At 37.2% G+C, this 12510-nt stretch overlaps 1 protein-coding gene across 1 annotated transcript in view; it reads right to left on the bottom strand.

Annotated features, from left to right (window-relative positions):
• Window positions 1-12510, bottom strand: part of st8sia4 (ST8 alpha-N-acetyl-neuraminide alpha-2,8-sialyltransferase 4) — a 58066-nt gene that overhangs the window by 30396 nt on the left and 15160 nt on the right. The window contains exons 3-4 of the mRNA NM_001097278.1: window positions 7270-7527; window positions 426-719 (exon numbers count right to left, since the gene is read on the bottom strand). Of these exons, the coding sequence (NP_001090747.1) occupies window positions 426-719; window positions 7270-7527 (552 nt within the window). The remainder of the gene's footprint in view (window positions 1-425; window positions 720-7269; window positions 7528-12510) is intronic.

Below are 12510 nucleotides of genomic sequence, written 5' to 3'. Positions count from 1 at the left end.
CAAAGAGCTTCCATTTTATTTCCAGCTGTCATAATGTTTTATCGCTCTGCTCTTTAATATCTCACACTGTGACAAACTACCAAGTGTAAATGGTCGGTCTTTGATAAAATATAACCTAAAGGTTTCCCTTTTGTACCATCTTTTCGGAAAACATATGTAGAAAATAAAAGGTTATAACACTGAAGCGCCGTATTATATTAACCTTCAATTCCACTGCATTTTCTCACGATATATATATATATCAATATAAAACACATTAACTGCAGACATGAACTAAGGTCATAAAATGAGCAAACAGCATAATGTATAGAAGCCGGCTAAATGCCTTATCCAGTCTGAAACACTGCTACAAATCATTATTAGATCAAATTTTACTTATAAAATCAGTTGCCCCTGAGACAGATATGTGATTTTTAGGTACTTACCCTCTGACAGCATGAATCAGTCTCAGTGATGGATACGCTGTTCTCACTTTCAGCTGATTTTTGAGGATTAATGCATTAACCCATTCAACGTGCTTCTCTCCGCCTTTGACCATGAAAGCAGGGATCCATAGGACGCTGTCATTGAGCATGGAAAGTCTATGGACAAATTTCTCTCTGTCACTTTCATTGCGAAAACCTCCAAATGCCCTCTGTACAACCGATGGGTTCATCGTTATAAAGTCAGATTTGGTTCCAACATGGGCAGCAAACTCAACCACGGGAGCTAGGTTGCACCTGGGAAGAATTAAATGAAATTAATATGAGGCATGTTTGCCAGCAGTAATTTAGTTAGGCCATATGAAGGAAACTGAATGATTAAGGGGGCAACACTTTTTTATGCCTATAAATAACTAAAATGCAAAAAAATAACATTGTTACTCAGCTTTTTGAAAAGAATTTTAAATTTTACAGTCTGGAAACCCATTATTCAGAAAGTGCTAAATTACTGGAAGACCATCACCCATAGACTCAATTTTAAGCAAATAATTCAAAATTATTTCTCTGTAATAATAAAACAGTACCTTGAACTTGATCCCAACAAAGATATAATTAATCCATATTGGAGGCAAAACAATAATATTGGGTTTATTTAATGTTCAAATGTTTTTTTTAGCAGACTTAAAACATGGAGGTCCAAATTACGAAAAGATCCGTTATACAGTTCTTGAACAAGCATAGTATCCAAGGATATTGTAATACTAATATCTACAGTCAGTATTAATGTTTGTATATATATATATAGTTTATGTATGTGAGTGTATAGATTGTGTGTGCTGGGTTTACTTGGAAGGGTTGAACCTATGAAACTATGTAACTATGTAACTCCAGGTCCCAAGCATTTTGGATAACAGGCCCTATAAGTCCTTTCCAAATTAAATATAAAACCCAAATTATTTTTTCATTAAAACATTCATACCTTATATAAATTATTTTAAATACCTCAGCTGTTAATCACATACTGTATTGCCTGCCCAGCCTTTATGTTGTAGGCATAGAGGTGGGGCAGGCAATTACTTTCACTTTCCTATTCTGTGCTTCCTAGATGTTACTGCACTCCTCACATCCCCCTCTCTCCTTACCGCCTATAACTGTAACTCCTGGGCATGGGCATGAGGTGCCCCATTCTAGCACATAAAAAGGTTTTTTTCACAACAGTGCTCATAAAATGGTGTCTGCCTGTATGCTGTGATTGTGTCTTTACCAGGACATATATCTCTCTAGCTATGCCCTCAAGTGGGTTGGGACGTGCCATGAATTGTGTGTACATCCCGTCCTAGCAGTGACCATGCCATGCATCTGTTATGTAGTTTAAACTGCAGTAAAAAAGGAATAAGCTATTTGTTTTTGTTCTCAGGGTACAGAAAATATGTGCCATGTCTCAAGCCATTTAATTCAGTAATAAAAAATAAGGCAAGTTAATGAAGTATAAAAACACAGTTAAGACAAATTGAATCATACAGCTGATGAGCTGAAGTTAATTGATAATTTACAATGTGTTACAAAATGGATATCCTTAACTCTAATTAAAATGCAAGCAAGATAAAACTGATGCTAGGATTCCTAAATATACCAAAACAAATTACCACTCTGCATTAAGAAAGCTTATCTCATATATATTCATAATTATAATTTATACCAAATGTCTGCTTACCGGATTTGTCTGAAAGGCGCATAGTCTTTCACAGGCTTGGACTTTATTAAACGTTTTCCCTACAGATGTAATAAAAGGCATAGAGTTTGCCCAGGAGCAGTAACCCATAGCAGCCAATAGGACATTTGCTTTTAAACAAGACACCAATAAGTGCTTTCTGCTGATTGGTTACTATGGGCAAACATAGTGCCTTTTATTACATAACCCCCTTTGTATCCTTTCTCCTTCTTTCTTACATGATCACTTGAGGGGTACAAGTCCATAAATGTTAAGTCCAGAATGTACCATATATACCTTAATATACACAAGACAATAAAAAGTTTTATCAAATGCAATGTACTGCCAACTATTAATTCTCACATACTGTGAAAAAGCCATGTGCCATTTACCTCTGCTTTTTACACCTTCCCAGAATTTCTGGGAATTTCTGTGTCCTGAATGACTTTTGTCATGTTTTTTTATGGATTGGACCAGGCCTGAGGTGGTGTAAAATAATGGTGTTATTTTTTGGCATTAGTCTGACATTACAACATTACATGGGGTTAATGTGCGTGTAAAGACAACAATATAAACCATTGTGTGCAACAAGCTCTACTTTTGTAACGCTGTAAATACTGTAACAGTGTGCTTGAAAAACCACACCTGTCCATCCTACAAAAGTACAGGGAAGTGAACCTTTAAAGGGGAACTCCGGCTTCTAAACCAGAATTGGTTAGAGCCCCACACAACACAGAAACCCCTAATATACCTATCACTGTAATCTCTTAATTCGTAATTCCTTCAAAAAGTATAAATAAATACCATTTTTACATGCTGAAATCCAGCTGCAAAACAGTTCTCTTTCTGCATCATTTAAAATCCTGGCAGGGGAGGAGGGACTAAAATACTGATGTTACAAATTGTAACAATTTCTCCACAATTTACAGACAGCATGCATGAACTACATAATCCACTGTGATATTCATTTCCTAATTGATGTCATGACATGTACAGGGAACTGTGGAATTTGGAGGATACAGGCTCAGGACAGTCGAATTCTATTGCATTTTTTTTTAAAACTCAAAGTAGTCAGCCAGATCAGGCCAGGCTTAGGTAACTGTTCCACCATATTATTACATTAAAAATCATGAAAAAGACTGCATATTTTTCAATGATGTACAGTATATTGAAAAGTTGCATGAAATTATATTTTGTTTAAAAAATCTCAAGTTGTGTTTGGGTGAAGTTCCCCTTTAAGGTTCGTGATACGGGCTGCAGAAGGATGCCTATTGATGAAAGGACTCATTTTCCCTGAGACTGAGAAAGAAAGAGCACCTGTCACAGAGAAGAGTCGCTCTGGAGAAAGGCCATGTTTGGAAAATTAATATCAGTGAAGATGATTTGGAATCAAGCTGTGTGGCTTGGCTGATAGAGACGCTGAGTACTAATGGTGAACTGTGAGTAACAGGGGCTAAACTTGTGATGATCCATAGTCTGGGAGAGGCCATGCGTTAGTCAGGAAGACAATGCTCAGCTGTGGGTTGCCTTGTGAAGAAAAAAAGCAATGTGTTCATGTTTTGTGTCCCAGTCTCTTCTCTGCATAAGAAACCTGCTTGTCTAACAAATTAAAATCTAATCTTACCACTTCTCTTTTTTGATAAAGACATTGTTAACATCTTACATTATGTTTTACATTATGATAGCATAGCCTGCATGTTATTTTATACATGATTACATTTTAAGCCTTTTTAAAACTACTTTATGTAGCATCATGCATATATATTGCATACCTTGTTAATTAATTGAAAGGGAACTGCAGCTTCCATAACAAAATTTGTTTAACACCCCCACACAACACAGAAACCCTTACTATATCTATAATTGTAATCTGTTCCTTCAAAAAGTAGGAATAAATACCATTTTTATATGCTAAAATCCACCTGCAAAACAGTTCTTCTCTTTCTGCATCATTTGAAATCCTGTGGGGGAGGAGGGACTAAAACATTGATGTTACATATTGTAACAACTTCTCCGCAGCTTACAGAAAGCATGTGGGAACTACATAACCCACAATGCATTGCACTACAATGTTACATTCCATATTGATATCATGTGTGCAGGGAATTTGGAGTTTGCAGGCTGATGGCAAGGCTGAGGACAGTCGACTAATGTTACAATTTTTTCGAGTCTCAAAGTAGTCAGCCAGATCAGCAGAAAATATTATTACATTAAAAAATCATGAAAAGGCTGCAAATTTGTAATAAATGTATATTGCAAAGTTGCTTTATATTATGTTTAATTTTCAAAAAGTTTGGTTTGGGTGGAGTTCCATTTTAAAGGTCATGTCAGAGAAATGCTTAATTCAATGGTTATTGCTTTGTAAATCCAAGCATACGTTAATAATATTAATATGGACAATAGGGGCACTGGGTTGTACAGGTATGGGATCCCTTATCTGGAAACCTGTTATGCAGAAAGCTCCGAATTACGCAATGCCTGTCTCCCATAGACTCCATTTTAATCAAATAATTCAGAAATTTAAAACTGATCTCTTTTTTCCCTGTAGTAATAAAACAGTACCTTGTAGTTGATCCCAACTAAGATATAAATAATCCTTATTGGATACAAAACAAGCCTATTGGGTTTAATTAATGTTTTATTGATTCTTTAGTAGACTTAAGGTATGGAGATCCAAATTACAAAAGACTCCTTATCCGGAATACCCTTGGTCCCGAGTATTCTGTATAACGGGTCCTATACCTGTACTACATAGAAGCTTTGTATGCTACCATATGGGCTGTGTTGCTGTTCTTGTCACTTGTCTTGTACTTACTTCTTTAAACAAGTTCTGAATTAACAAAGGCGGATTTATTTTTACAGCGATTTAGGCAAATATCAGAGAAGAAAACATCATAAAACAAAGCAACTTGCAAATGGCACTGGTTTATATCTGATTCTATAAAAGCTGTTAAATCTAAAGATTGTTACGGAATTATAGAGCAGTACGAAGATGACTTTGGTTCGGTAGTAAAATTGTTCATTTTACTTAATTTTACTACTAGCCTCTAGACATTGCAACATTCAATCATTTATTTATTCATTTAATTTGTGGCCCTAAAAATGTCTAGCACTGAAAACTTCAAGGAGGTATTACATCAATAATTGATTTTTGTATGCTGGTAAAATTGTTGGCACAAGCTGTAGTTTAAAAAGAGGCCTTAGGTCTCATTTACAAGTCTTAAAATGACACACAGAAATAAGCACCACAAAGGTAAATGCACCTTTTCACTGTCCTTGCAATGTACACCTAGTGACAATACACCAGTTCAGTCTGAATGCTGCGCTTACATGTGTAACTGAATTGTAACTAGTGCCCACTATTACACTGGAATTCTAAGAAAAAAAATGCTGAGTTGTACAATTGCACATTGCACTTTGTAAAATTCACTTTGTAAGGATGTCTCCCAGAAATTTATTGGGGCACAATGCCCTGAACTGATGTTATGCTCCAGCTTTATTCAGTTATTTGGATTGGCTACTCCACCCACTGGTTTAATAAACACATTTATTGCTGTGAAAACTACAATTTTATCCTGTCATGTGGAATCCACCACATACAACAGTGCTACAACCACAAGGCGGCGATCAAATTCAAAGGCACCCTGGTCAGTATAATGCCATTTAACATAAGCCCGCCATGGTGTCCAGACTACTTAGCAATGGGAACTTCTCACCAGGAAACTATGATTTTATAGGATTGGATATTAGCTTGACAAAAAAGACCAATAAATGTGGCCAACAATCACTTTTTCAGCACAGTACCACACTACCAATGCTCCCAAGTGCAAATGAAGCCATGTTGGACCTTACTAAATCTTTGCCTGCTGTAAGATTGTCACAGAAATTTGATGATTACCCAGAGGGCTATAAATCTTGGAGATCCCCATTCCAAGATGTAATCTGAAACTTTGACCTGCCACCTAATGGGGAAACAGACTTCATAATGAAATGGCTTGGAGATGAACCAGAACATGTATGGTGAATCAGAGCCACCAAAATAAATTACCCAGAAAAGGGACTGAGGATGATTTAAGAAAGACTTGTCGAGTTACAGCTGAAGTGAAGCAATTGAACTTTACAAAAGAATTTATGATTTTTCAAAAATTCCTTTGCTTTGCTTAACTCAGCATTTGGTGCCAATCCTACCACATGACCTACAAGAAAAGTGGATAATCCAGAGCTCCACATATAAACACCAAACTGGATCTCATTCCCTCCATTTTTCATTTGTGGACTTATATATCTGAACAATCTAAGGCTAGGAATTACCATAGTGTCGATGTCTCGCTCACCGTAAACTGGAAAAAACTGGTGCAGATGAATATGAAGATGAATGCTGGTACTTACCAATATTTGGTGTTTACCACCAAAAGAAAATAGGTTGAATCAGGGTTGTATTTGACCCTAGTTCCAAATATGTTCCAGTTTTAAATGATATTCTTGCGACAGGTCCATACCTTCCAAACCAAACTTTATAAACTCTCCCATCACATGTGTCAGACCAGCCCACCAGATGATGTCAGTGATTGGTTGCTATGACTGCTGACATGCATCAGGCTGTGGGTGCAACATTATGAAAACTGGTGGAAGTTACATACTGCCTCAGTAATAGTGAATAGATCCAGCCTATGTGACTGTGACTCACAAAGTTGAGTAATGTGGGCAGCTTTTGGCCCTTTATATGTTAGCTTTGTAGTGCTTGTGTATTGGAATGGATCTTTTCTATATGCTAGAACCACAAAAACATTTAAGACTGTTAAATGAGGAAAAATATTCCATCCCAGTAATCCACTGAAGATGTTGGTTTTCATTATTTTGATTTCTCAAGACCAGCAAACACTAACTTCAAAATCTACAAAATCTCCACAGATTTTGAACCACTGTTCTGAAGCCATACAATAAGAAACACCTAAATTGCTTTTAGAAACGCTTTCACAGCAGCATTGTTGCAATCAATACTGCCAAATACATCTCTCTGATTCTCCACATTGCCATTCAGTTCTTCAATGTGATATATCAGCTTGAGCATATGAGACTGATAAGCCTACATGATCCATGTGCAGTGGTAATCTCTAACAGAAGATGACAGTTTACCTTATTACAAAGTCATGGCTGTCAATCTCTTTGCCACATCCGCTATTGAGGAGGATTCCAGAATTTCCCACGACTGCACACGTCCTAAACCGACGGCTTTTCATGGGTGATACTTCAGGCAAAAGACTGTGTAAATTCTGCGAAATGTTTAGAGTGCGACGTCTGTCCAGGACATAATGAATTACATCTCCAGGCTTGAAACTGCTTTTAACTACAGATACGTCTCTCTCGGCGTCCAAGAACCGGAGGATATCCTTTCTGAATAAAGAAGCAGAGTTTACTTCAGTTAGAGATATTGTATTGATTAACAGTATAGAGAGAAGAGAAGCAAGTGGGATTATAGAGTCATTGAAACCTGAGAGTTCCTTGCATTTCTTTGAAGAATTGACCAGAGCGATCATTTATACAGTATCTTGCAGGGCAGTGAGCAAAGTCCAAAAAACCACCATGTTTATTGTATCTTGCATCATGCTTTGCGTTAATAGGCACAGACCTCACCCCCCCCCCCCCCCCCCAATAAAAACAAAACAGTGCTGCCTGCCTTCAGTAGGGTTGTATTCATGACGGGTAGGCTCAGAGTAGCAGGAAGGCATTTTTGCTCCCTCTTATTAAGTTCTTAATAATTCAGACACACAAGATAGGGAGCATTGGCTGTGCAAGGTAGCAAAGATCCATGTATTTACCGCACCTTGCTCTAAATTTTTAATCTACCTAAAGAAACATAGTGTATCAATGTCGTGGCCACAAGTACTGTGTTAATGAACAGTAAAGGACACTTGCATCCAGAACATAAGTACACAGTAAATATATGTTGCATCTCAAATTAAATTTGCCCCCTAATTTACTTTGCTGCTGCTTTGTGAACTCTGTGAACCTTTCCACTCACCATTTGTTTTTCACAACAGAAACTGCATAGAAAGATAATAGCTCCCCTTTGATTTATGTTCCACAAGGTGCAATTCAGTCAAGCCTAGAAATAACTGCTTTGTTGAACATGGAAGTAACTAGTAATTCAGCCTTACCGGCCTGTGTTTGGAATGTAAGATACTTTTGTTTTTATGCTTTGCCTTAAAATTTAGATATAACATACTGTAATGAGTAATACATTTCTCTGTATTTACATATTTACATTGGAACATTTAGGAGATATTATAAAAAGGTTGTATAGTGAGTAATTAATGTTTTTTTTATCATACTGGACCAAATATTCTGCCCTGTATGCTGATAATTCTTATTACTGAAGATGGACAGATTACTTGTTCTTGACGATTTACAATTTTCTGCCCAGTACAGTATCTCCTTCCTGCTGTTCCAGGGTTGCACCTTCCCTTTGTCCACTTAGTCATCCCTGCTTGGGATATGCAGAACCCCTCTTCTAAATTCATTCAAATACAGTTCCAGATCCTTTGTTTGAATTGAATGACTGCAATTAGCAAATCATGGATCACAAAGTTATAGCCCTCTGATACCATAGACCCTCCCCCACCTGAAACATCATCCAGCCCACCCCTGGTTTTATCTACACATCCCTACCATCATTGGCCCTGCCCCCTGCCTGGATTCCCAAGAAAGGAAAGGTGGCAACCATAAACCTTAAATTGGACTAGAGCCACTTCAGTGCATTGATGTGGTCCTCTCCCACGCATGTGTTTCTGTTATGATCTGATTGTTGGAGTCAGGGCCAAGCAATCTGATTAGCCCAATTTTGCCCAGCAGGTAGGTGACCAAACTGGGCACAGATCTGTTTGTTTGTCAGCCTCGCCAAATAAGCAAATCTTTATGTGTCTCAACCCTTTCTCCTTGTAGATTGTAAGCTCTTTTGGGCAGGGCCCTCTTCACCTCTTGTATCGGTTATTGATTGCTTTATATGTTACTCTGTATGTCCAATGTATGTAACCCACTTATTGTACAGCGCTGCGGAATATGTTGGCGCTTTATAAATAAATGTTAATAATAATAATAATAATGTGTATGGCATGCCTAACAGGGTAAAAAAAACAAAAACCTTTTGCACATTGTTCTATGTTGCCCACTTGTGGGACTAACTCCAGCTGTACATTTATATTGCTATGTCTGTGAATAGGAAAAAAAATCATGAAACAAATTTTACATACATATTTCTGGTACAAACTGGAAGAATCTATTTTAAATTTAGAAATATGCAAATATTATGCACGGTCACTACGAGGTCAGATTTGAATAATTAAATATTAAACCTGCGCTAAATCAGGATAGGGTCATATACCTGGCATCTTAAGCACTAGCCACCCTGAATTGTCTATTCACTGTCTGATGATGCAGTATTATGCTAGCCTCTATGGGGCAGATTTATTCAAATGTGAGTTTAGAGCCAATACAGGGATCCCCCCAACCTTTCTTACTCGTGAGCCACAGTCGAATGTAAAAAGGCTTGGGGAGCAACACAAGCACCATAAAAGTTCATGGAGGTGCCAAATAAGGGCTCAGATTGGCTATTAGGCAGCCTCTATGCACACTATCAGCTTACAGGGGCTTTATTTGGTAGTTTTATTCACCCAAAACTTGCCACCAATCAGGAATTCAAAAATAACTACCTGGTTTGAGGGCACTGAGAGCAACATCCAAGGGGTTGGTGAGCAACATGTTGCCCCTGAGCCACTAGTTGGGGATCACTGACATAATACATAAAAACTCACCCATGTTCTAAGGGATTTTTCCTAAGGGATTACTAAGGGATTTTTAGAAGCTTATTTATCAATGGGTGAAAGTTAGAACTCACTATTTGATAATTTAAAAATCCTATAGGAATGAATTAAACATGGGTGAGTTTTTATGTATTGGGCTCTAAACTCATATTTTGATAAACCTGCCCCTAAGTGTGCTCTTTATTAAGCAATATAAGTAAGTAATAGAAAATAAGCAGTGCGGCCTATGTTTATTTTTAAGTTCCTTGACTTTGTAATTGCTTTTATTTTTGGCAACAAGTTTACTGTTACTGTATTAGAAAAAGGAAATATAAAAAGGAAATATCTGAGTTTGTCATGTGACTTTTTTAATTGTCTCCAAATAGCACAAAGTTTTATATGAATCTTGAGTTCAGATGGAAATAATTGTTGAGACACATATACATTTCCTGTGCTGAAACGTCTAATCATTGTCTTGCTAAGCGACGGTGCATCTGCCACCATTTCCTTTATCAGTCCCGTTAAAGATAAACTTCCTTGTTTTTGCCCATTTGTTACTACGTGCAGTTGTTGGCAGCTGTATTATAAACAGCAAGACGCAGGCTTCTTACATTTATTGCAGGCTTTCCACAGTTACATACTGCATGCTATGGTGTTGCCCGAGCTTCCTTCTTGCTATGAAAGCACATTCCTTGCCTATTCTAACCCTGGGTCTTCTAACACTAAAAACTGCTCTGGCACAAAGTACTGCAGAAACACATTTTAAACAGTGACTGTTAACATACATAAATATAGGATTCAGGGTGCATCTTATAAATACATTTTAAATGTACAGCGGGATGTGCACACAATGCAGAATGAGCCTGGGGTTACTCCTTGCTCTTTATTTGTGGCAATAGCTACAGCTAATTATCTTTTTATGTACGGTGCATCTTCATATTAATGTGATAGTTGCCCTCAGTTTTACAGTTTATGCTATATGTAGTTTTCAGATGTTCATTGTAAGAGAACCATATTTTTATGGCTGTTTTGTGTTTTCAATCAGCTTTGTGGTTAAAGAGATACTGACACCAGAAATTAAACCTTTTTTCACATCTATCATAACGTTGTCTTTGCATGCTATATTTAATTTTGCCATAAAAGTATTTGCTGGATGCTTTTACATTATCTATCTGATCCCCCATGTTCCTTTATGAGGGGGCTGCCATATTTAGGGTAGGCTATTAGCATTAGAAGCTATAACTGACAGGCTGAGAAGGGACAGTCAGGTTGGCAAAACAGTCAGGTTTAGGAACTTCAAGTAACAGTTACTTACAAGAGTAGCCCTATCAGCTAAAAACGATCAATATGGCCTATGGGTAACTTTTATTGTACGTTATTATTTTGAAGAGTAGTTTTAGTATCAGTTTAAGCTCAATTCATGCAATGAATTCAGGGACGTAGAGCCCAGAAGCAAGGGCATTTTGGGTGGCAGAAAATAAAATATGACCACCATCATCTTGTCAAGCCTGTTCTTTTTATTCTGTGAATGCAATCTAGCATTTTGTTGCCATAAACATTTTGTGTAACTACAGAGAGAAAACATTTGGGGGTGTATTTTTCATGCTGTGTAAAAAGTGGAGTAAAACATTACTTATCATGTTACTCATAGCAGCCAATCAGATGCTTTGGTTTTCTAACTGTTAAAATCTAATTGCTGATTGATTGCTGGTAGTACTTCACTCTACTTTTTACATTGCATGATAAATATACCCCCTAGAATACAACTAGTTAGGGACTGAAAAATAACCTTCTGAAATATAACTAGTGAAAATAGCTCTAATTGATGCTCAGCCTAAGGGTTCCCATATGTTGCTAAACTACACCTTGAACTATCCTCCAAAATATAAAGAGCCAAAGCATGATAGTATTTGTAGTCCAGTAACATTAGGAGACATATCGAGCATCAACGGTCTATTAAATGCAACACCCTGAAGACCTTTTAGTTTCTACCCCTGCTATATTACAGATTAATGATCAAAGAGGGCAGCTAGAGCTCGCCACAGCCTGCAAAAAAATGAAATTCCACTGCTCTCCATGGAATTTTTAAAAGCATATAAACTCTTTCACCCACTGATAAATATGCCATCAAAAATTCCATACAAATGAATAAAGTGGCAAAATATTACTCTGACAGACTGGCACTTCAGGAAGCATAGGGCTTATAACTGCTTCATTACAGACATGTTTTTAAGCTGTGAAATACACTTTTACAAGAAGTATGTTTTGGGGAAGAGAGAAGTTCTAGGAAAAGAGTAGATTTAGTAAACTAACTTGACCTGGGACACTTAATGCTGTGTGTGCAGAATAAGGAAACCATTTGGGAGTTTTAACCCTAAAAGCATGCAACTTGCAGCTAAAACTTAGTCCTTTTGAAGCTGTAGAATTTTTAATTAATGAAAGCATATGAAAGCATAGGACTGGCCAGATCAGAGATGACGTAGTTGGCCAGCTTGAAGTATATTGCAATATATGTCCCTAGGATATTGATAATGGGTGAGTGCAGAGGACCTCTTGTCTTTGTATGAATTTTGCGGTC

Source organism: Xenopus tropicalis, chromosome 1 (genome assembly GCF_000004195.4).
Source record: "Xenopus tropicalis strain Nigerian chromosome 1, UCB_Xtro_10.0, whole genome shotgun sequence".
Classification (NCBI taxonomy): domain Eukaryota; kingdom Metazoa; phylum Chordata; class Amphibia; order Anura; family Pipidae; genus Xenopus; species Xenopus tropicalis.
Note: the sequence above shows the minus strand (reverse complement) of the source record. Positions and strands in the feature narration are given on the sequence as shown.